The 25,638-nt window shown below is 38.4% G+C and overlaps 1 protein-coding gene across 1 annotated transcript; it reads right to left on the reverse strand.

Moving 5' to 3' along the window:
• Positions 1–19,745: 19,745 nt before the first annotated feature.
• On the reverse strand, positions 19,746–23,626 carry LOC131155523 (VAN3-binding protein-like). Its single transcript, XM_058108729.1, has 7 exons — positions 23,235–23,626; positions 23,033–23,158; positions 21,124–21,544; positions 20,756–20,968; positions 20,626–20,675; positions 20,429–20,486; positions 19,746–19,998 (listed from the first exon to the last, which is right to left on the reverse strand). Exons 1-7 carry the CDS (start codon positions 23,571–23,573, stop codon positions 19,778–19,780), a joined length of 1,428 nt encoding a protein of 475 aa, XP_057964712.1. The 5' UTR covers positions 23,574–23,626; the 3' UTR covers positions 19,746–19,777.
• Positions 23,627–25,638: the final 2,012 nt, after the last annotated feature.

Here is a 25,638-nt window from a genome sequence, read left to right on the forward strand (position 1 = left end):
AAATAAGGTATTTAATTAAGCTAGATTTGGTTTTTTAATTTTTTTGTATAATTATAAATTTTAAATAAAATCGATTAAAATCGGTTAACCGAATTACCCGTTCGGGTAATTCGGTCAGTTTCGGTTTGATTTCCACGACCAATTCAGTCGGTTCGGTTAATGCTTTTATTTAACCGAATTTTTCGGTTAATTCGATTAATTACCCGAATTTGGCTGAACCGACTGTTTGCTCACCCCTAGATGCTACGAGAGAGAGAGAGAGAGAGAGAGAGAGAGAGAGAGAGAGAGAGAGAGAGGGAGATGGTGGTTGTGCGATGAAAGCTAGGCGGAGATGGAGCTGAGTGGGGCGAGGATGGGTTTGCAAGAGAAAAAAGATAGAGACAACGAGGATGGTTAGATGAATCATGCCTACAAAGCTGAGTAGAGACTCCCTATTTATAGGGAGTCTAGGTGGTGGATTGGCTGGCAAATAGTTATACCAGATTTTTACTCTCTCCCCTGCCTACTCCTCTATTCTTGGGAGGAATCATGTAACCAACTACGCACATGCCATTTTTGTTGAAGGCTCTGTGGGTGATGCTGGATTAGATTTTTATTTCATGGTATTTTTTATATTTGCTTGGTATTTTTTCTATTTTGTATTTTATGTATTTCTCTTTTTGCAATTTTTTCAAAAAGACTTAATTTCCAAACATCGGGGGACCCGAACCTGACTAGAAACTACCGAGACTTAGTTACAATTCACCTGGATTCAATTAAAATTCACCGAGACTCAATTAAAATACTAGGGCTTGATTAAAATTCACCGGAACTCAAGTATTCACTGGGATTTAAGAATTCACCAGAATTCAATCAAATCCTCCCATTCTCGGGATTCAAGTCAATTCTTATTGCATTAGGTCTACTCCAAGCTGCTTGGTTAAATTTGGGGTGCCGACAGCCGTCCTTCTTTGTAGGCTTCGTTGCTTTAATGTAACAGTAGGAACTCTCCTACGTTATTTGTAGTAACAAGCCTGTAAAGATAAAAGACACCTATTATAATTGGTTCAAGCCTTTAGATTAATAAGGTGTAGGGTCTTGAATTCTATGGCTGCTCAAGTACTCCGGTATAGGAACCCGAGTCTTTGAAAAATGGTTGCTTTACTGGGGATGATTGATTGGGTGCAAGATCTCGAGATCCTTCAGAAGACGAGTATTCAGGTCTAGGGTATTGAATCCTAGAAAAATGGTTACTTTATTGGGGATGATCAATCGGGTGTAGGGTCCTGAGATCCTTTGGCTGCTCGAGTACTCAGGTATAAGACTCTGAGTCTTTGAAATATAGTTGCTTCGCTGGGGATGATCAATCTGGTGTAGGGTCTTGAGGTCCTTTGCATGTTCGACTACTCAGGTCTAAGATCTTGAGTCTGTTGATTGCTTAAGTGTAGGATCTCGAGGAATTCTCAAATGTAGGATTCTAAGAGTGTGTTGATTGCTCAAGTGCAGGATCTCAAGGATTTCTCAGATGTAGGATTCATAGAGTCTGTAGATTGCTTAAGTGTAAGATCTCAAAGACTTCTTAGATGTAGGATTCTAAGAGTTTGCTGATTGCTCGAGTGTAGGATCTCGAGGACTTTTCAGATATAGGATTCTGAGAGTCTGCTGATTGCTCGAGTGTAGGATTTTGAGGACTTCTCAGATGTAGGATTCCGAGAGTTTGTTGATTACTCAAGTGTAGGATCTCAAGGACTTTTCAGATGTAGGATTCAGAGAGTCTACCGATTGTTCGAGTGTAGGATCTTGAGAACTTCTTAGATGTACAATTCCAAGAGTCTGTTGATTGCTTGAGTGTAGGATCCCGAGGTTTTTGGTGTCTACTCGGATGTAGGATCTCGAGGACTTCTTAGATGTAGGATTCTGAGAGTTTACAAATTGCTTGAGTGTAGGATCTTGACGACTTCTCAAATGTAGGATTTCGAGAGTTTGATGAAAACTCGGGTGTATAATCCGGAAGACTACTCAAGCGTAGAATCATGAGAGTTAAAATAATCATTCGAGTGTACGATCTTGAAAATCTCAAGTGTAGAATCTTAAAAGTATCAAGTGTAGAATCTTGAGAGTCAGATGAAAACTCGGGTGTATGATCCCTAAGACTACTCAATTGTATAATCGTGAGAGTCAAAATAATCATTCGAGTGTAGGATCTTGAAAATCTTAAGGGTAGAATCTTGAAAGTCTTAAGTGTAGAAGCTTGATTGTCAAAATGATCATTCGAGTGTAGGATCACGAAAATCTCAAGTGTAGAATCTTGAGAGTCAGAATGATCATTCGAGTGTAGGATCTCGAAACTATCAAGTGTAGAATCTTGAGATTCAAAATGATCATTCGAGTGTAAGCTCTCGAAAATCTCAAGGATTGCTCAGATGTTAAAACAAATGGGTTAATTTTCTCCTGGGTCAACTGCCCTAGTTTCAAAGCAAATGTTTGTGCCTGGGGTCAACTGCCCTGGTTTCAAAGCATATCAATCTGTGCCTGGGGTCAACTGCCCCAGTTCCAAAGTGTGTCAATTTGTACCTGGGGTCAGTTGCCCTAATTTCAAAAATTACTTAGTTAAGGATGCAATAAGGATGTTCAGAAGCTTATTCAATAAGACAAGTATGAATGAATGATGCTCTATTGCTATATATATGTGTGTTGCAAATTGTGATGCTATAATGCAGGGATATGTTATCATACGTATGAGATGATGTGCATGTAGTTTGTATTTTCTTTTTTATGCATATTGATGCATGAACTTTATTCTCCTAATGTGCCTGTAATCGACAATCCCAACTTTAAGGTTGGCCATTTTTCAAATTCCAATCCAACATGAGGGTCCTTATTAAAGATTCTTCCTATCATTTTCCCCAATTACATTCATTTGTCATGGATCTTGGCCAAGCTTTCAACTTTTACACTGATGTACAAACACCAAGATTGACTATAATGAAACTTAACATGAAAATTTGCCCTAGTTAAATACTTTCGTAACCGCTCTTGACCATGTTTTTGAAATTTACTCTGATGTGACGGCACTGGGACTGGATATAGTGAAGTTCAACCCATAATTTGCCCTAGTTTCATTTACTTGTAACTATCCTTGGCCATATTTTTAAATTCTATTTAAGCAAGTCTCTGAATTGGCTCCCAAAAAATCATCGAGCTTTGCGGGATACTTTTTTAACTACTCAATCCACTTTTGGAGCTTTTTTAAGGATGATAGGATTTTAGTATGAATGGTCATGAATTTTGGATATCAATCAGCACAGAATGAATGTTTTTCTATGTTCAAAATGCCGCTTCAAATAGGGAACGTTTATATGAGCTGAAACCTCTTTTGGCGTAATGAATGATCATGCATTCAGGACATCAATTTGCTTAATCAAGAGGTCATATGAAAAAATAGATGTTTTACCAAGTTTACATGTTTTACCAATTTTTAAATTTTTAAGCCAATATTCAAAAGCCATATGACATCGATTTTAATCCATCAGGAAGAATAGCTGATTTTCACCTTTTACCAACTGCCCTAGTTTTACCAAGAGCGCTTCTTTTCCCATGTCTTGTTTTGCCATGCAACTACTGGGGAATCTTCATTTGCTTAACTATTGCCCCTAGTTTAGTCCAGTTTAACCCATGTTTTGATCTCAAGATGGTCTTTAAGACTCGGGACAAAACGTAGGCTTAGGGACATAGGTTTCTAGAAGAAAAAAGAAACTAAGGCTTAAAAATCCCAACCCATAATGGCGTTTTCCGCCCCAATTTGTGGTGAGACTTTTGCAAGATTTTGACCGAACTTTTCCTTTTGAACAAGTTGCCTACGTACCTTTTCAGGATCAGGTCATTACATAATTCAAACTCAACATTAAGTCTAACAATTCATTTGAGACAATAATATGTATACTAATCTGGTCAAGTCTTTCCTTTGGATTGTAGTGTAGGCTTCGGGGTACAGGTCATAAGAGGAAATGGTACAATATGGCTCAAAATTTGTTGAATGTTAAAAGGGTAGTCATTAATCAAAGATCACTTATGAACTATGTCCCATGTTTCTTTCTTTATTTTTTTCTTTGTGCATTTTATTTTTTACTGCGTCTTTTGTTTTTCTTTTCGTAAAGGAATATCAACTTTGCTTCCATTTGCACTCTTTTTGGGATGAAATCTTTTTGAAACTGCCCTAATGTGGGGTGTGATCCTTTGATAGCTCAAATGAGGAATTGAATATTTCAAGCTCAATAGGGTTAGCAAGGGGGTTTTTTTTTTCTCAACTTTTCTTTCTTGGTAGCCGAAAAATGGTCTACTGTCACTTTGGGTAACTAATTTCTATCTTCTATGATCTGTTAAACCTTTGCAATCCCAAACCCAGTTAAATTTTGGAAAATGACTGTTAAAGGGTTTAACAAATGAAAATTCAATATTTGGTTCTTTTTGGGAAAACTAGTTGGCCAAGGATGACCATTTGTCATTTGATTAAAACAAAAGTAATGAACTGACATGAAATTGTTGGAAGAACACATTCATTTTGTTGAGTTTCTTCAAGAGTAAAATACTCCTTCATAACATTCAAATTCAATGGGGTAAGGACAATTATTCCATCTTCCTCTTCTTTCACCTTTGGGTCAAATTTTCAAAATTAACATCTCTTCTTGGCTTGTGAATATTGGCAATGTTACTTTCCTTATTCCCACATGAAACACTAACAAACAAAACTTTGCAATTGAACTCATGATGCAAATGATATACAAAAGTGCATAACTTCATTTCATTGATGGGGATGAAATTCTCTAAGACGAAAATGTCAAAGAATTACAAAGAGAAAATGAAAAGTAAAGAAATAAAGAAGACAAAAGCACCATATGAAGTGGATTAGATAGTCAATAATCTGTCAATTTTGTATTTCCGCTCCTGTTGTAAAAAGGTAAACCCCTCTCTTCAAGCTATTCTTGGATCTATGGCTGATACTCTCTTTCTGCTTGGCTTTGGCTCCTTCCGAAATGCTAATCATTTCCTTTCCTATGATTGGGTAGAGGATTATTCTGAATTCTTGACTATTTATCATCAAAATCCAAACAACCGACACCCCTCAGTGATTGTACCCAGTGCTTAAATGTCCAACGTCGGTCAATGGTGTGGTCGAGTGAATTAGAATGATATGTGTAGCGAGCATTCGGGGTCATACCAGTGTGGTATGGGATGTCATACAGCTACTTTGGGGATGAATGAGATAAGCTTTCTTTTAAGCAATTGGGGGAACAATTCTGAATAGAATACATAAATTGGCTTGATCCTATTAGGAACCCTTCCCTGCGTCTAAACATTTTGCTGAGCGAGCGTAGGCGCGGATGGAATGAGTTGGGGTCTTGTGCTTGTATGCACTACCTAATTAATGGTGGGTTTGATAACAAAATTTCTCCTTGAACCCCTATTCCATCTACCTTGTTAATAACGCCCTTGAATCATGTGGGATTCCTTGTCTTTCTTCTTGTTAGTCCACTTCTTGCTCGGACCAATCTCAACATTATCATCCTCGACAAGACCTACATTGATGTCGGCCTCAATCCTCCCTCCTATGGCCACAATATCCATGAAATCATGGGGAGTTTCTCCCCGAAGATTTCCATGGTAGGGGTTTTTTAGTGTACTCGCAAACAAGGTGATGGCTTTCCGATCACTTACCGGGGGGTTTACTTGGATTTTCATGTCTCTCCACCCGTAGGCGCATTCTCTAAATGTCTCTATGGGCCCTTTTTCAATCTCTAGTAGGGCCATTTGATCTAGCACCATTTCTATAACATGACGGTATTGAGCTACGAAAGCATTTGCCAGATCTCCCTATGTGCAAATCTACGCCTTATCTTGGTGGATATACCATCTGGCTATCGTACCGGTTAGATTACTTTGGAAGTAGTGCATCATCAACTTCTCATCATCATAGTAGGCTATCATTGCTTGGCAATACAATCAAAGGTGAGCTTGTGGGCACTGGGCCCCATCAAACATTTCAAAATCCAGTACTCTAAACTTTGGTGGTAGGACCACTTTCAGTACTAGGCAGAGGTCTGCCGGGTTAATAGAACCAAATGAATTATATCCTTTAATGGCTTTTAACCATTCTTCAAGCACATCACAATAACGCTCGGTTGCGATTCTGCTTACCCCCACATCTATCATCATTATCGGGGGTACTCTGATTGCTGGAACTCCTGGCATTGGTGCAATAGGAATGAATGAAGCACTATTTGGCAGGGAGTTTTCTATGGTCACTGGAGGTTGTGCCAATGTTTGCCCCTGGATCGGGGTGAACCCCAGAGCGTGGATAGGATCCATGTCAGCTTCATTATCCTGCTCCTGCACTATCTAATAGAAAATCCAGTATCCTTTTCATCTGGCTACTCAACTTTTCCTATCCTTGCTTTATGCCCAGAACCTGGCTTTCTAATTGCTCTGCCATGACTTTTGTTCTACTTCTGGTGGTTTAAGGGTAGGCAGAGGTGGGCTCAAATTTGAAATTCTGAATTTTGATTTCACCTGATAGGAAGTTGGAACATGATTACCTACCCATTAGAGAGGAAATCTCATGCATAGATTATGCATGGATGCATGCAATGCAATCTAAATAATCATTCGGTTAGAGTTCCGGGAAAAACCATATCCATTAATGATCCCAAGAATGATCCATTTTCCTCATGGCAGGGTACATTGGGAGATAAAATTTGATTTTTTCATAAATGAATTAGACTTTTCTCGAAATATTGGCCAAATAGTATGAATGTTTAACATGGATGCAGGATGTACACAACACAAAGCATTTTCCTAACATATGTACAAAGAACATGGATTACAACATGTGGAGAAGGATGTGGCTTCGGTCCCAAACCCAGGGTAGGTATACATACATGGTTCTTTGCAACTCTATCCCAAAAGAAGGATTTTGGATAAATACTGTGTGTTTAGGCTTTAATCCCTATTGAAAAAAGGTCCCTAGATTGAAGCTCCATCCTCCCTCACAGAGGTCCAGACAAAGTTTGATTAAGCGGAGTGGTTCGCAGGTCCCCATAGGCCCTGCCACATGGGAACTGGCACTATTACACTACTTTCTAATCGTAATAGGGAAAGCCCGAGTATAAAGCTATGAGAGTGTGTGAAATCATCTTTTTTTTCTTAACCCTCTACTCTACATTCATCCACATTTTATTCAACCAATGATGGAAACAATGTATTTACAATTAATCACACATGCGTATTTAAACAGTAATGAAAATAAAAAATTCACAATTAACTATAATTAATCGAAGAGATGGATGCAACATATATGACATGACACAAAGTATATACAAAGGACTGCATTCACTGAGGAGACGATCTAGCCTTTGGGCTAATTATTACACGACTGAACTCCTATACTTGGGATAACTTCTGACCTGTTCAATTTTAGAGTGAGTCGGGTTGACTGGGGATGCTATGTTCCTTTTAGTTCAATCGCCCAAAATCAAGTCAAAACTTTGACTGGTCAATGGTTTTGTTGCCTGAAGCTTTTTGAATATAACTATTTGGTCACCCGAAGCCTCACTGATTTTACCCTATAAGTCCACTTTTACTTCAATCAATTCTCCTGATAATATATGTGTTTTTTGGGACATCTTATGTGCATGTGCAAGGACCTAAGGTGTAATAACCTAGGAAATTAATTAGGGCCTCGTCGACGAACACGGGGGATTCGTCGACAAGAACACATAAGAGTCTCGTTGATAAGGACATGTATCATCGATGAGAAGATACCGAGAGGGGGGTTTTTGGCAGTCTGAAATTTGTCGACGAAGGGTTTAGGTCCGCCGACGAACTTTCTTCAGAGACTTGTCGACGAGATGACATGTCTTGTCGATGAATTCGGGGCTATAAGTATTCTTAAAATTGGATTTTTACAGAATTTTGGCGCAGGAGTTTCCCTCTCTCTCTCTCTCTCTCTCTCTAAACGTCCCTCTCCCCTTCTCTCTTCGATTTCGGCCCCATTTCTCTCCGAATTGATGATTTGAGGCCACCACGACGCTCCTGGGAAAGTTCTCTGCAAACCTACCAGAGTGGATCATTGGTGGAAGTGATTTGAATTCCATCCCAATTTCAGGGTAAGACTTTTAATTCGGAATTTGGATTTACCATAGTTATAAGAAATGAAGTATACAGAAAAATACTGAAGTTTTGTTCTGGGGAATGTTATTTTCAGGGTGTTTAACAAGGAACCCTGCGGATATAGGACCAGTTGTAATAGGGGCCTTTCAGTGATCAGGTAAGGGAAATATATCATGCTAGTTAAAGTAGAGATTATTACTAGTAAAATATAGTATATGTTCATAAGTAATCAAAGCAGGAATATACAAGGTTTTACAAATTATGTTTAATGAGTTTTAGTTGTGTGGCATGAGAATATTGATATAGTATAGAGTTTTACATAAATTTTACAGAATTACGTTTGTGTAGTTTCTACAGTATCATAATATGCAGTTTATACACTTTTCAGAATACCATGATTTTCAGTATACGTACAAAGACCTATACTTTATAGCATTTTCAGAGTACCCTGATATGTAGATTTTAGAACCATTATATTCAGTTATTTCAGTTTATATGATATTTCAGTTATTCATACAATTCAGTTATTCAGTTATCTCAGATAATCAATTATTATAGTTTACTCAGATTAGTTTATACAATGTTATGGTTATTTCAGTTGTATCAGAATCATGGTAAAAGAGTAAGATAATTGTATATATATATATATATATATAAGTGTTATGTAGTATCAGACCCTGATGGACCATTACAAATCAATTTACAGAGTACGATACCATAACTACATTCAGTTCAGAGTGCAACCACATTTCTCAGATAATATGTGGTATTCAGTAGTCGATCGTGCCTATGTTGTGGATAGGCTCTCCTTCAGATAAGGGTTGAGGAGGCTGATTTGACTTTCAGAGTCCAATTGACTTACCTTGATCTACCAGACATGATAGGTCCTGCCTACAGGCCGCACAACCCTGTCATGAGGGGTTAAATCATGACATATAGTTATCTATCCAGGGAAATTTTCTCAGTTATTATATGTATACTCAAATTTATAGAGACGGTAGATGTAACTATGAATATTAGAAGTATTATGAACAGAAAATTTATAAGAACAGTTATGTTAAGTAACATAGGTATAATCTATAGTGTACATTATTGATACATGCTTTCTCAGTTTCTATTATCGATGGTATTTCTAAATCAGATTCTATAAATATGTAACTCATCGACCACACACTGGTGATAACATATTTCATCTTATTGAGCGTTGTCTGATCGCAATGATTTAACATTTTTCAGGTGAACCAGTTAGGCAAGCAGATCAGACTTGCAAATAGAAGGGGCTACTATACTGCCCATCAGTAGGGTGAGTATTTTTGGGAGGTTATTTTGTATAGCCCTGGTTTCAGTTGAGAGTATTTCTGGGAGCAGTTGTGTATGTATGTTTAGGAAATTGTTCAAACACTCTGGTATTGTAATGTATTTATATGGTTATGGTTTTATGAATTCAGCTTCTCGCTGCTTAGGTTGTTTGTTGTAGCACAGTTTCTATAGGTCTTATCTGGACGAGATGTCAGTTGACTTATAATAATAGGTGTCAAAGCAATGGAAGTTCACAATATATATGTAAGGAAAAAAAATCTTTATTAAATTAGGTCGTCACCGTTTAGTATCAGAGCCTAAGTTGCTAGGTTCTATAGACTTTAGAGTGCAGCAGAAGCAATACCAGAGTATAGGAAAGGATTGAGGTTTTTTTTAGTGGTATAGGTACAGGATTTCCGCGGTGGTTTCTGTGTCTTTCTTAGGGTGATGATTTTTGGAAAGTCATAGTAAACTATTGTCAGGTCGTGTGTCTAAATTGTAGAATTGGATTTTGAATTTAGGTTAGGGAGGGTAGTTAACCGTGGATATAGTATTTCAGTTGAATAAAATGGAATGAGTTTTTGCATGGGAGATAGGTATTTAAAGTGTGTTCTTTACTTTCAGGATAGACCTAGGAAACAGTGGTACGAAAGCTAGGGGAGATAGACCAGGATCATGCAGCTTGGTTGGTGCAAATACTGATGCAGTATTATGCAGTGTTACCCAGCAGGTAATGGCTGAAATGGCCAAGGGCTCTGGGAAGTGTAGCTGCACGATCAAGCAGTTTACGCAGATGAAGCCCTCATCTTTTGCTAGAGGAGCTGATCCAATTATGGCAAAAAATTGGGTCAAGGACATTGAGGAGATGCTAGTAGTGCTTCCATGTGCGGATGAATAGAAGGTGGTATTTGGAGTGTTTAAACTGATAGGAGAAGTGAAACGTTGGTGGAGGTCAGCGCGACTAATTGAAGAGCAGAGGCTGGATCCAGTGCCGGTGACGTGTGATTGATTTAAGAAGCTATTCTTCGAGCGATATTTCCGTGCTATCATTCGGAGTGCGAAGGCAGTAGAGTTTATGCACCTAGTTCAGGGGCAGATGACAGTATCTCAGTATGCAACTCAATTTATTAAGTTGTCACGATTATCCCCGCATTTGGCACCAGATGAAGAGAAAAAGGTAAGGAAGTTTGAAAAAGGGTTGAGGCAGAACTTACCTGAGCAGACGATTGGTTTTTGGGCTCAGACTTTTATAGAGGTCATAGATAGGGCTACGATTATTGAGAGTGGCATAAAAAGGGGTATTGAAGCTCAGAGTCAGAGAAAGAGGCCCACACCTTAGAGTTTTCAGGTAGGGTCCAGTTGAGGGCCATGGAGAGGAGGCCGTGAAAGGGGAGATCAGAGCTAGATGACAGGACCTTGTGAGAATTAGGGTATGCAGACCTTCCTAGTATGTCAAATATGTGGGAGATGACATTTGGGGGAGTGCCGGGTAGGGAGAGATGTTTGCTATCGTTGTGGGAGATCCGACCACATGACATAGCATGTCCAGGACAACAGACCCAGGTCCCAGCTCCTAGACCCTATCGAGGAGGTTATTAAAAACCACGTGGTGGCCAGCAAAGGAATATAGCCTTGATGAGGGTTTATACTTTGACGTCGGGTGATGCTGAGACTGCTCCAGATGTAGTGACAAGTATTTTTACTGTTCTATCATATCAATTTATTTGTTTTATTTGATTCAGGTGCTACTCATTCCTTTATCTCTGGGACCTATGTCAAATTATCTGGATATGAGACCCAATATTTAGATGTGGAATTGTCAGTAGCTACACCGTTAGGGTCAATGGTGTGTTGTCAATGAGTGCTTAGGGGTTATCCAATAAAAATTTAGGGGAGAGTGTTACCAGCTGACTTGATCGTATTAGATATGTGTGAGTTTGATGTAATACTAGGTATGGATTGGTTAGCAGTTAATCATGCTAGTATTGATTGTCATCAGAAAGAAGTAATTTTTAGACCCCCTAGTGAGCAAGAATTCAAATTTATTGGTTCACATGTATGTGCTTCATTGTAATTAGTGTCAGCCATGCAGGTGAGCAGACTGCTTCTGGACGGAAGTCGGGGGTTTATGACTTTTACAAAGGAGGTGTCAAGAAATGAATCGAAAGATGATAGTACACCAGTGGTAAGGGAATTTCTAGATATTTTTCTAGAAGAGCTACCTGAGTTGCCTCCTGAACGTGAGGTAGATTTGCTATAGATTTACCTCTAGGGGCAGCGCCGATCTATAAGGTTCCTTACCGTATGACTCCAACTGAATTGGGAGAATTAAAGGATCAGTTGCAAGACTTGCTGGAGAAGAGATTTATATGACCCTGTGTATCGCTATGGGGAGCTCCTGTGTTGTTCGTAAAGAAGAAAGATGAGTCTATGAGGATGTGTATTAATTACAAGGAGATAAACAAGGTCACTATTAGGAACATATATTCTCTACCCCGTATAGACGATTTGTTTGATCAGCTCCAGGGTACACGAGTGTATTTCAAGATCGACCTCAGATCAGGTTATCATTAAGTGAGGGTAAAAGGAGAGGACATTTTGAAGACAACCTTCAGGACCAGGTATGGGCACTATGAATTTCTTGTTATGCCATTTGGTTTGACGAATGCCCTAACTGTGTTCATGGACTTGATGAATAGACTTTTTCACCAGTATTTATACCAGTTTGTAGTGGTTTTTATTGATGATATACTGGTTTACTCAAAGAATTTTGAGGATCATGAGGTGCACTTGAGGCAGGTACTGTAGACGCTTAAGGAGAAGAAGTTGTATGCCAATTAGTAAATGTGAATTTTGGATAGAGAAAGTGTTGTTTCTGGGTCATGTGATCTTAGGGGATGGTATTTCCATGGATCCCAATAAAATTGACACGGTAGTGAATTGGGCTAGGCTAAAGAACGTTCAGGAAATTAGAAGTTTCTTAGGACTGGTAGGCTATTATCGTCGATTTGTTGAGGGGTTTTTAGCCTTATCAAGGCCTGTCATATGGTTGACCAGGAAAAATACAAGATTTGCATATGATGAAGAATGTGAGCAAAGTTTTTAGGAATTAAAGCAGCGGCTTGTCACTGCACCAGTATTGACGATTCCATCAGGAGGTGATGGTTATGTAATTTACAGTGATGCGTCTTTGAAATGGCTTAGCTGTGTATTGATACAGCATGGTAAGGTGATAGCATATGCTTCCAGGAAGTTGAAAGAGTATGAAAAGAATTACTCTACCCATGATCTGGAATTGGCTGCAGTGATATGCGTATTGAAGATTTGGAGGCACTACTTGTATGGTGAGAGATATGAAATATTTTCTAATCATAAGAGTTTAAAATACTTCTTTACACAAAAAGAGTTGAATATGCGGTAAAGGAGATGGTTAGAATTTATCAAGGATTATGATTGCACCATTAGCTACCACCTAGGTAAAGCAAATGTGGTGGCTGATGCACTGAGTCGTAAATCAGGGGATACAACACAATTAGCAGTGGCAATTCAGCACCCAATTCAGATGGACTTGGAGAGGCTCGGCGTGGAGTTAGTGGAGGATGATCCGCAGGTATTTATTGCCAGTATTGTAATTTAGCCTACGCTATATGAAAGGATTAAAACTGCTCAGGGGAATGATTTAGAATTAGCAGAGGTAATAGCCCGGGTACAAAATGGTCAAGGAGAGGAATTTAGAATTTCTGACGATGGGTCTCAAATATTTCGCACCATATTGTGCATGCCTACGAATGATGATATTAGGAGAATGATTCTAGAGGAGGCTCACATATCTCTATACATAGTTCATCCCGGCAGTACGAAAATGTATAGGGATCTGTGAGAGTATTTCTGGTGGAGTGGTATGAAGAGAGAGATTGCAAAATTTGTGCAGCAGTGCTTGACATGCCAGCAGGTTAAGGCTGAGCACCAAAAGCCGATAGGATAGTTGCAACCACTCTATATTCCTGAGTGGAAGTGGGATCACATATCCATGGATTTTGTTACTGGGCTACTGCCGGTGCCACATGGACAGAATGCCATTTAGGTAGTTGTGGACAAGCTGATGAAAACAGCTCATTTTCTACCTATTAAAGTTAGCTACCCTATGAACAAATTAGCATAGATCTACATTCAAGAGACTGTTGGACCCCATGGAGTGCCAGTATCTATAGTCTCAGACCGTGACCCACGCTTTACATCATGGTTCTAGAAAAGCTTGCACGAGGCTTTGGGGTCTCAGTTAGAATTTAGCATTGTTTTTCATCCTCAAACAGATGGTCACACAGAGAGAACAATTCAGATACTCGAGGATATGTTATGAGCATGTGTATTAAATTTTGGGGGTAGCTGGATCCAGTATTTGCCACTAGTGAAATTTGCCTACAACAACAACTATCAGGTTAGTATAGGCATGACACCTTATGAAGCGCTTTATGGTAGGAAGTGCCATTCTCCTTTATACTGGAGTGAGCTAGGTGAGAGGTGAATTTTGGGGCCATAAATAGTGCAACAAGTGTATGATAAATTTCGACTTATTCAAAATAGAATTAGTGTAGCACAGAGTCGGCAGAAAATTTACAAAGATACTCGCCGCCGGGAATTGAAATTTGAATTGGGGGACCATATGTTCTTGAAAATAGCACCATTGAAGGGAGTCATGAGGTTTAGAAAGAAGGATAAGTTGAGCCCTAGGTTTATTGGCTCATTTGAGATACTTAAGAAAATTGGGCCAGTTGCCTATCGACTAACTTTACCAACAGCTCTATTCAAAATACATGATGTATTTCATGTTTCTATGTTAAGGAAATACGTTTTAGATCCTTCCTATATTATTAGTTATGCAAAATTAGAATCCAATGATGCTCTAGCATATGAGGAAGCCAGGAACAGATCTTAGATAGAAAAGATCAGGATTTGCGCAGTAAAAAGATATCACTAGTAAAAGTCCTTTGAAGGAATCACGCGGTAGAAGAAGTTTCTTGGGAACTTGAAGATGAAATCAGACAGAAATACCCCCACCTGTTTAGTGGGTTACAGGAGTGATGTGTAAGTTAAAGTAATGATAAATTTTATTTTGTTTAGTACAGTGTAATTGTAATGTAGAGTATAGGATAGGTAGTATTTTGGTTTTGGAGAAATTTTCTTTTATAGTTGTAATCTCCTAGAACTTTGAATGTAACCACGGTATTCCTATGCCATAAGTGAGGGTAAGTAATAAAATAAGTAGACCGTTCGTCTCTATGGGATGGTGTTCATCATAGATAGTAAATTTCAAGGACAAAATTTTATACGGAGGAGAGAATGTAATAACCCAGGAAATTAATTACGGCCTTGTCGATGAACATAGAGGATTCATTGATGAGAACACATGAGAGTCTCATCGACGAGAACATGTATTGTTGACGAGAAGATACCGAGAGGGGGGGTTTTTGGCAATTTGAAATTCGTCGACGAAGGGTTCAAATCCGTCGACGAACTTTCTTCAGGGACTCATTGACGAGATGACGTGTCTCGTAGACGAATCCGGGGCTATAAGTATTCTTAAAATCATATTTTTGTAGAATTTTGGCATAGAAGTTTCCCTTTCTCTCTCTCTAAATGTACCTCTCCCTTTCTCTCTTCGATTCTGGCCCTGTTTCTCTCCAGATCAACAATCTGAGGTCACCACGACGCTCTTGGGAAAGTTCTTTGCAAACCTACCAGAGTGGATCGTTGGTGGAAGTGATTTGAATTCTATTCCAATTTCAAGGTAAGGTTTTTTATTTGGAATTTAAATTTACAATAGTTATAAGAAATGTAACCCACACAAAGAAATACCAAAATTTTGTTATGGAGAATGCTGTTTTCAGGGTGGTTAACAAGGAACCCTGCGGATATAGGACCAATTGTAATATGGGCTTTTCAGTGATCAGATAAGGTGTTATGCTAGTTAAAGTAGAGATTATTACCAGTAAAATATAGTATATGTTCATGAGTAATCAGAGCAGGAATATGCAAGGTTTTACAAATTATGTTTAATGAGTTTTAGTTGTGTGGCGTGATAATATTGATATAGTACAGAGTTTTACACAACTTTTTACAGAATTACGTTTGTGTAGTTTCTATAGTATCATGATATATAGTTTATACACTTTTTAGAATACCATGATTTACAGTATACGTACAAAAACTTATACTTTGCAGCATTTTCAGAATACCCTAATATGCAGATTTCAGAACCATTATATTCAATTATTTGAGTTAATAAGATATTTCAGTTATTTAGATAATTTAGTTATTCAGTTATCTCAGATTATCAGTTATTACAGTTTACTTAGATTAGTTTATACAACGTTATGATTATTTCAGTTGTTTCAGAATCATAGTAAAATAGTAAGATAATCGTATATATAATTTATACAAGCAGTGGCGAATGTTCTTAGTTTCAAAATGTTGACTAGTGGTGATTTTATATAATGTGTTAATGACAATTTGCATTCATCACTACTAGTTGACTATCAATGATGCATTTTGGAAATCATCACTACTAGACAATAGAGATGACTTTTTAATGACCATTTTTTTTCATTATAGAAATCATTACTACTAACTATTAGTGATGGTTTTGATCAATTACTAATAGTCAATTTTTCTATAGTGACCCTCATTGAGCTATTGATTGCACTTACAAGTCATCACTTAGTGGTTTATAAGTTTACAATGCTGCAAGCTAACCTACATTGAGGATACCAGGCAATTGAATGTGAATCTTGATTTTTCGGAGGAATATTCAAACTTCATTGTTGTTCTAGTGCATGATTTCCAATTGATAATTGAGAAGATCAACATTCTTATGGGAGATTAGTGTGATTCAATTTTTATTTACTAGATCCCTTTGTTTAATGGGGAATCACTCTAACATGGTCCAAGAAAATTTGCTTCTTTTTTCAATGCTCTAAAAAAAATTCTTAAAAGCCACTGTGTTAAGGATCAAACTAGCACATTACAGGCCTTGTATAGTCACTCCATAATGCAACTACCTCCAAATCCTTGTGTACTTGCTCTTGAATACAACTAGTTGATTCAAAATTTATATATGCATACAATTTGCACACATTGTCATCTTCCTTTCCTAATAGATTCCCCTCAAACCTTCTATGCATGTTATTCTTAGTATATTCCCAATTTCCCACTAAATGCCAACCTGCATCATTCTTTGTTTAACTATTGTACACTTGATGAGTTTCTAATATTCTTGCCCTTGCTAGCTATTATTGCATGGCATTTCTTAATTTATGAATTTCCAATTCTACCCTTATAGTTTGTGTATGTTATTTGAAATTATTGTGCCTTAAGGGAGGGTAGTCTTGTCCAAATGGCAAAGACTTCCTTAATGCGTGTGTGTGTGTGTGTGTGTCTGAGAGAGAGAGAGAGAGAGAGAGAGAGAGAGAGAGAGAGAGAGAGAGAGAGAGAGAGATCAAATGTCGTAGCTGAAGGGACTTGCAGAATAGCCCTAAGATCCGGTTGTAGTGCATACGGATAACAAAAAAAAAATATTAGATCATGCAATCCCTAATTATGTGATTAGGATTATACCTGCGAGATTTGTCTGGTTTGATCCCGAATATGAAAATACGAAAACGAGCTCTTGAAAACAACCAAAAATCTTCTACTGTATTCCTTGAACACGCCTTACTCCTGAGAGAGTAAGCTCGTAAGTGGGTGTTAGGGTCTTATTCTCTTATGAAAACGTCTATCACTATGAGAGTTTGCTCATCACTCCTAGCTACTGAATGGAGCGCGTGTATATAGGCTACAATAAGGACCTTTGGAAAAATATGACTTGAGCTTCCCACATAATTAAGAATTCATAATCTGACCCAAATTCAACCTTAATTATGTTAATTATAATTCATACCACTAAAGAATTATAATTGCACTCCCTGTCATATTCAAAATTTAAATTTTAAGCTCCAATTATTAAATACTTATTTATCTTCCCACGTAAAGATTATAGATACCCATCCATTAAATTAAATTATTGAAAATGTAATTAATTGACATATTAATTCCTTGAGACCTTTCACTTAACTTATTTGATGTGCTGGATTCAAAATCCACCTATAGGATTTAATACAATCAAAACTTATAAGCTTTCTTAAGGGGGTATCGTCAATCTCGATACCATGATGTGGATTCTATCAATAATTAATGTTCATCATACACATAATGTCATCACCCAACTCACTGAGTATTTTGACCCATAAAGAATCTCACTCTTCTATGAATTAAAGTAATAAATACTATATGCACGTGTCCAATAATCATATTAGGATTAAGAGCACAACCACTTATAATAACCATGAGGTATTAATTATTTTTTATAATCAGTATAAAAACAATTACTCCAAGACAGTCCTGTTTAATACACACAAAGTGTTCTAATACAAGGAGTTGGAACTGTACCATTCCCAATAGTCAAGAGAGACCTATTAAAACCTTGTGCTACAATCCTACTAATGGTGTGTCCAATTTCATTTAAAATTGTGAACAAAAAGCTTATATTTTATAAGAACTGATAATCTAATCTTCTGTGTATAAGCCGTACTCTGCACACTAGATCACCTACTATATAAAATAAAAGACACACATGCATAATCATTAAATAAATAATGTCAGACAAATATTGTTCACAAAGATTCTCATTAAAATGGAATAACTGAAGTTATCAATAAATAATAAAACCGATTACATAAAGCATGTCTTTCAGTATAAATCTCTAACAGTAGTTATTAATAAATATTAAAACCAATTACATAAAGCATGTCTTTTAGTATAAATCTCTAACAGTAATTGCTATACGACAGTTCATAATCGCCATGTGGCTGTCAATGCAGCACGCATTCAAACCAAAGGCACCTTTCCACCTTAACTTGCTCGGAGGAGAACTACGATAGGTCTATGTCTTTTTTTTTTTGGGTTATTTTTTTCATTTTTCTTTGTGTCTTTTGAAGTTCCAAATTAATTTGAACTAGATATGAGTTGTAATAACTAGACTGCATGTGTAGATTGTATTTTGTAATTATTTTTTTTCAATTTTATCTCTTATTTCATTTGTAAACATGTTATTGGAAATGAAAGCTTGCATATGGGAGATAAGGAGGGAGAGAACTCATAACCACGGTGGGAGGGGAAGCGCACATCAAAGGTATCCCACATGGGTAAGAAAGACTTTAGATGGAACCACTTGTTAAACAAAGACAAAAATCTTAAATAACCCCCTAAGATGGTTTTTTTCCAATACAAAAGGTTCAAAATACTTTTAAATATTTTTGAAAATCTAAAAAGAATTAAGTGTAGAGAGAGAGAGAGAGAGAGAGAGAGAGAGAGAGAGAGAGAGAGAGAGAGAAAATGTTCATGGTTGCTACATGGCTGCCAAGGGGGCACACATTCAAACCAAAGGTGCCCTTCCACCTTAGCAAGCTCGAAGGAGATCCACAACCGATGTATGCTTTTTTCTTAATTTTTATTTTCTTTGTGTTTTTTGAAGTTCCAAATTAATTTGAACTATGAGTTCTAATAATTAGATTGTATTTTGTAATTCTTTTTCAATTTTACCTCTGATTTCATTTGTAAATACTTTATTAGGAATGAAGGCTCGCATATTGGAGGTGAGGGACGAGAGAATTCAAAACAAAGGTGAGAGGGGAAGTACATACATATCCAATGTATTCTACTGGGGTTAGAAAGACATTAGATGGAACTAATTGTGGAACATAGAGAAAAATCTTAAATAACCCCTAAAATGATTTTTCCAAAGCCAAAAGGCTCAAAATAGTTAAATTATATTTTTAAAAATCTGAAAAGTCAAAATGGGCTTTAAAATCACTAATTTTGATGCAGCTTTTAAAACATTTCATCAGAAGTTGCCCGGATGAGAATCTCAAATCATGAGAATATTCTATTCCTTCCTGGCCCTGTATGAGTGAGTACCAACGCCTGATTATTTTATTTTCCTTCTACGTTTGGAGTGAACCCCAAAAATCTCATTTTCTTGCATTAAATGGATTAGAAGCTTAATCCAAACACGATAATATTTTCTCCTCAGACCTGGGCAAATAATGTGCATATTCTAATTACTGGAGTTAATTTTCCTATGAGCTCCAATTCCACATCGGAAAGAGAAGCATTCTTTTTTGTGTTGGTTTACATTTAACCCTCTCGTCGTGTGAGCTTGAACAGTATGCAGCATGCATGCAGTTCCATCCATCCATTCCCAAACATGCAGTTAATTAATTAGCTTCATAGCTAATTTCTAAAACCAGTTCATTTTGTGGTTTTTCCTTTCAGCGGCAATAGAGAGAAGCCTGGAAACACCCTGGGTCCAGAGATCATACTCGTTCTGGCTCCTGCACTCAAACTCTACCATCCCACGCTCCTCCGTCTTCAACCCAAAGTATCGCCGCTGCTCTCCGCCCTCAAACAAGTGCCTTCCTGGCCATGCCGCCACGTCCTTGCAAACCTCCAAGACCTCATCTGCAACACCATCCCAAATCCAACAAGTTAAATATCCAAACCCCCCTCCTTTGGTACCTTATTTTTATTTAGTTATCTAGCTATTTCCAGAACAAAAATGCATTAGGATTTCTAGGGTTACAGGCGTCCCGGCAAGATATAGGATCATGTACGGGGCCCAAGTCAGGTGTGGAGTCTATATCTTACCCAGTCGTGTCTTACTTAAGAGGCTTCTCAGAATACGAACCCGAAAAGGCTAGCATTTTTCATCTAGAAACAACATATATAGAATATTTGAAGTGATAGGATTGGCGTATAAGCATGGCGCCCTGCCTGCCTTTGATCGATGCAGGGAGCATGCATGCTAGGTCGCGACATGTCCAATCAAGTGGGGCTGCGATGGAAATTTTGGGGAGAGAGGAATATGGAAAAAGACGTGAGCTCCACTTACTCTTTTTCTTTTTGGTGATGGTCCCTCCGACATGCCTGCTCTTCATCTTCAGCATCACCTGCCAAAAACAGCAGCAGAAAATTTAAGTGGATGGTATTCATAAGCTGAAACAGCAACAGCATCCGTCGCCATAACTTGGAAACATACAAAACAATATATTAATTAAGGCTACGTTTTGTCCCACAAGCAAAACCCACCTTCCCTGTTCTGTTTATACAGACGCAAACAATTTTCCAGTGAAGATCACCTGCACGTACGCCCCATCACAATATTAAACCTTAATTGGCCTATATTAATTACTGGAGATTAAATGACATCAATTTTAACCTTTTCGGGTACGTTTGAGAAGCTCGCGACCCCTGGCAAGGACTTCTTGGTTACAAACACCAAGAAAATCCTCGGCTGGCACGGTCTCGCCGCCGATGCTACTGTCATTGCCGCCGATCCCCACTCCGGTTCCTCTCTCCACCGGGAGCACGGCCGCTACGTTCAGCACTTCCTTCAGCGCTCTTGCCTTCAACGTGGCTGCCCCACGGAGAGCTGCATGCAACGAAATTAATTATAAACCTTTAATATGAAATTCAACAGAACTCATCGTATGTATAATTTAAAGCGCCCGCCCGCCCCCCCCCCCCCCCCCCAAAAAAAAAAAAGAAAAATAAAAAGACTTTGAGGGTAAAGATTAAATTACGTACCGGTAGCAGCGGCAGCCGTGAGAGTCATAATGTCACCGTAAGAGCTAACATTCACGGCGGAGCTAACAACAGAGGCAAGGTGGTCGCGCTCGGCTCCCATGGTCTCCGCCGCCTCCACGCACTGCGCCGCCACCAGCGTTGCAGCCGACGCCACCGCCATGTCCGTCTTTGCCATATGCTCATCCTTCCCGGTCGCTGATGACGCCGCCGTGGCGGCGGCCATGGCGGCCACTGCCGCAGCTACTCCGGCCACGGACACGGTGGCATGGAGTTGGGCATTGTGGGCCCTGGTCTCCTCTTTTTTCTTCTCTCTCCTGTCTTTCAGCCACCTCCCGACCTTCTTTCCTCCGCCGCTTCCGCCCCCGGCGCCTCCTCGCACGGCGCCGTAGTAGGGTTGTGGAGTGTTGTTTGCGCGAATGAGCTGCATGAGGGTACGGATTACAAGTTACGATGATTAAGAACGCGCAGCTGTTAACATGCGCACGGACGGAAGGATAGAAAAATGTAGATTAATAGAAAAAATGCACGCTTGGTGCATACTCCTTTTTCTAAAATGAACAAGGATGCATGCTAGCTATGTTCACAGTTACAATTTATACTTTTATTAAAAAATTATGTAAAAAATTTGAGATTCCAAAATATTCCGTAATCATTACCTCATTTGTCATTACTCATCATATCTCAATAAGCTTAATTTTTCTTGATCCGATTGGAAGCTCACATGGACTTTGAAAATACAAAAAAGGTTACCATTTCTCATCCCATGCTTTTTAATCTTTCTCAAAATTTAAATTTAAGACTGAATTTAAAACTTGAACCCATCGGATCAATGGGTCGAAGTCATGATTGAAACGATGATGTCAACATTATGTATGTGACTACGTGCACATGCTAGTTATTATAATCATCAAAGACAATATTATAAATATGTGAGTTGGCATATTGTAATCTATAAGATAACTATTGTAAAAGAAAAATAACAATAAATAATGTGGATAATATTTATAATATTTTTTTTATTCTATAAACATATTAAAACAATCAGGTTAAGTATCCATGGTTAACATTCACAATCAAGATTCAATACAAAAGAGAGAGAAGGGAATTGCAAAGAGGGAGGGAGAGAGGGAGGAGCTGCACGGAGACTATCCTTCAACTGTATTGCAGAGCCTTAATGCAAAGACAAAATATATAATAATATAAACCTAAACTTAATATATGTATATAGACTAAAATGCCCCTAGTGAAATATATATTATCTAACATCCCCCTCAAACTCACGATGGCGCACCAAGAAGCATTGAGAGTTTGCTGAGTAGAAGTATCACATGCATGGTAAAACATGCTTTCTTTTAAAAATCTATTAATTTGTCCAAGTTTAACCAAGTAAAACGTTTGAGTTACTCGAGTCTATATAGATCTATTATGATTTGGTCCATATCCTATTTAGTGATATCAGCTGAACTGAAAAAGGGCCCGGTACCAATCTAACCCATTAAATTAATCAGCCCTATTTAAAAAAACTATGCTTAATTACAGCTACTTATAAGAATATTATATAAAATTAAAAAAAGAGAATATTTACAAAAAAATTACTTTTAATTTTTTTCTCCCTAGCGGGATCCTAATTATGTACTCGATTAGATATTTCGAAACCTATAATTTCTCCACGTACGATTATTTATGTACTGGATTCAGACGAAAAATCCGTACGGTTTTCAGACCAGCATTATTTATTTTAGAAGTGAGAATCTGAGTTACAGTCTCTTCAATTCTCCGTCACTCTAACTATTATTATTATGATTTAAATCTGAATAGATCATGGAGGATCATCAATTTCTCGACATGAAGACTGCAATTTCCAGATAAGGGGGAAAAAGAAAATTGGCATTTAAGAAAAAACAAAAACCTTGACGACGTCGTCGAGCTCTTCAGAGGGAGAAACAGGGGGGCTGTCTGTTTCTGCAAGGGAGGTACAGCCATTCAAAGGTCCGCTACTGTGAGAAAGCCTCCCTGACGTTAATGGAGATACTTCCTGCCAATTATTCCCAAAAAACCCATCAGCAAACAATTTAATTACTTTAATATCTCTCTCTCTCTTTCTGGCTCACCGATTGAGACATAATGCGTTCAAGGACGAGCTGGGAGGTAGCAGAAGAAGCAAAAGCGAAGGGATTGCCAGAAACCGCCGTGGGTTCCTCATCCCGTTTGCCGGTAGTATGTTCCCGTATGGCGGTGGCGCCGCCGGAGGCCCTCGCTGCTGCCGCTGCCGCTACTGCCTTTGAAATCATGGAAAGGCGAGGAGTGAGGGCTTTTGAGACTTCCACGGCGGACGCGCTCCACGATCTCGACAGAAACTCCATTGGCTCCTGCGGACCCTCCGGCAGCTGCACTCCAGCGGCGGAGCCTTTCTCCGGCCGGAGGGTGCCCGTCACGGCGGCCTCCCTCATGACTAATATTGTGCTGTGCTCACAATAAAGAAGAGAGATGGATCGAGGAAGGCAAACTCGGAAATGGCTTGGCAGGGTTAAGTTTATATAGAGAGTGGGCCGATGGGTGTCGGCCTCAAATCAAGAGTGCCGGAGTGGCTTGAGAAATGCCACACGAGTGTCATGTAAATTCTCCTCACCTTGTAAGTTAAGGAGATAATTTGAGGATTATATGAGCAAAAATCACATTTATGGCAATGTCTATGTTAATTAACTTGAAGGATTTTATTTTGACAAAGTGATTCAGAAAGGACTCGAAAATTTAAAACAACCAAATAATATGATTAACGACACCATCAAATATATGTTCTGGTATCACTTATCACGACCCTAAAAAATTTCAACATATCATATGCATAAATACTCAGAATGCCATATCATAACTACCATCAACACATACATGCCCCGATACCACGATTGTCATATCATAAAGAACCCAATGGGGTTCAAGGTATCACTGTCCATAACAGAATTAAACAAACAACAGAAGCAAATATTTTTCCTAATATCATACCTACCAGAGTACTAACCAAACCAGGACATCTACCAATCCCAAAATAATACATATGACCACCCTAAATATCAAAAAACATCTAGCATAAACCATACAGTATCCCGCTCACACTCACCCTCGGTGTGATCGTTTAAGTCTTGCCTTAGAGCTCTTAGGCTCGACTTCCTAGAGGACCTGAAAAGTTAATATTCAGGATGGGGCGAGACACCTCTTAGTGTGTGGTAGATGAGTTCTTGTAACGTCCCTCAATTTCTTAACATAAAATATCACATAATAAATAAAATGGTCAACCCGAACCCGTGGGTAGCGGGGACACCTGTCAAATACAGCGGAAAACCTAGCAGCTATAAACATAAAATCTCAAACATCCAATCATAAAACATAATACCAGAGCATTTTGTACATCCTCACATACATTAAAATGTCTCTAGGGTCAAACACAAAATAATTCTGACGCTATTACAAAATCTTACCTTTCTCACAGGGTAATCTCACTAGCTCAACGGCGGCCCTGACCCGTCGGTCTCTCAGGGGCTCTTGAAAAATTAATTAAATTTGGGGGTGAGACAATTCTCAGTAAGGGAAAATAAACTAAATACAGTTGTGTGGCAACATGAATATTTAATGCATTTGTACGTATACAGTACATTTCATAATTTTATAAACATCATCATATCGTACTAGGTAAACATATATTTTCACATCTATTAATGAATCATAACATACATATAATCATCTGTTATAACTGTAGTACTGAAAACAAACCCAGGATGACTAGTTAGCTGGTGTCATGTATTACCTCCCATGACGGGTTGTGCAGCCCGAAGGCGAGACCCGACAATGGCTGGCCGACCACTGCCGAATCAAATATGTCTGTAAGTACAATGAGCCCGCCACACCCTGGTCCGGACTGCCAGGTGGATGTCCACACTCTACTGAAAGCCACATCGACTATCCATCTCCCATCCCCTCGTGGGATGGTTAGCACTAATCTGTCATAGATATTTGATCTACACATATAGCTACGGTACCGAGCCCCTGAACTGAACTAAACTAACATCCTGGTGGTGATAACATATAATACATGATCATGCATATAACATCATTACGACCTCGTGCCGAAAATATAGTAATTACGGCATCGTGCAGAAAACATAAATACGTGGCCTCGCGCCAATAACATAAATACGGCCTCGTGCCGATAACATAAATACGGTCTCGTGCCGATAACATAAATACATGGCCTCGTGCCAATAACATAAATATGACATCGTGCCGATAACATAAATATATGGTCTCGTGCAAAAATTGTTTCTGGTATATATATTCTGAAAATACATCATTTATCATATAATCGTCAAAACCATCACAACATAACTCATATTTTTATAATACCTGAAATCATGCTTTGTTCGTAAAATCTTTCACATCATAATACATTTCACATAAAATAATATTCATGCCATAGATATGCTGTTAAAAGTCGTACTTCATATTCTAAAATCGTGAATT

This window comes from Malania oleifera, chromosome 5 (assembly GCF_029873635.1).
Source record: "Malania oleifera isolate guangnan ecotype guangnan chromosome 5, ASM2987363v1, whole genome shotgun sequence".
In the NCBI taxonomy this organism is placed as follows: Eukaryota; Viridiplantae; Streptophyta; class Magnoliopsida; order Santalales; family Ximeniaceae; genus Malania; species Malania oleifera.

What these genes read in the sequence shown, in the direction of transcription:
- LOC131155523 (XM_058108729.1), bottom strand. Translation starts at nt 23,573, where the DNA reads ATGAGGGAGGCCGCCGTGACGGGCACCCTCCGGCCGGAGAAAGGCTCC. An exon ending in CACGGCTGCCGCTGCTACCG is followed by an intron (nt 20,969 to 21,123) that starts GTACGTAATTTA and finishes CGTTGCATGCAG; the next exon opens with CTCTCCGTGGGGCAGCCACG. An exon ending in TCTCAAACGTACCCGAAAAG is followed by an intron (nt 20,676 to 20,755) that starts GTTAAAATTGAT and finishes GCGTACGTGCAG; the next exon opens with GTGATCTTCACTGGAAAATT.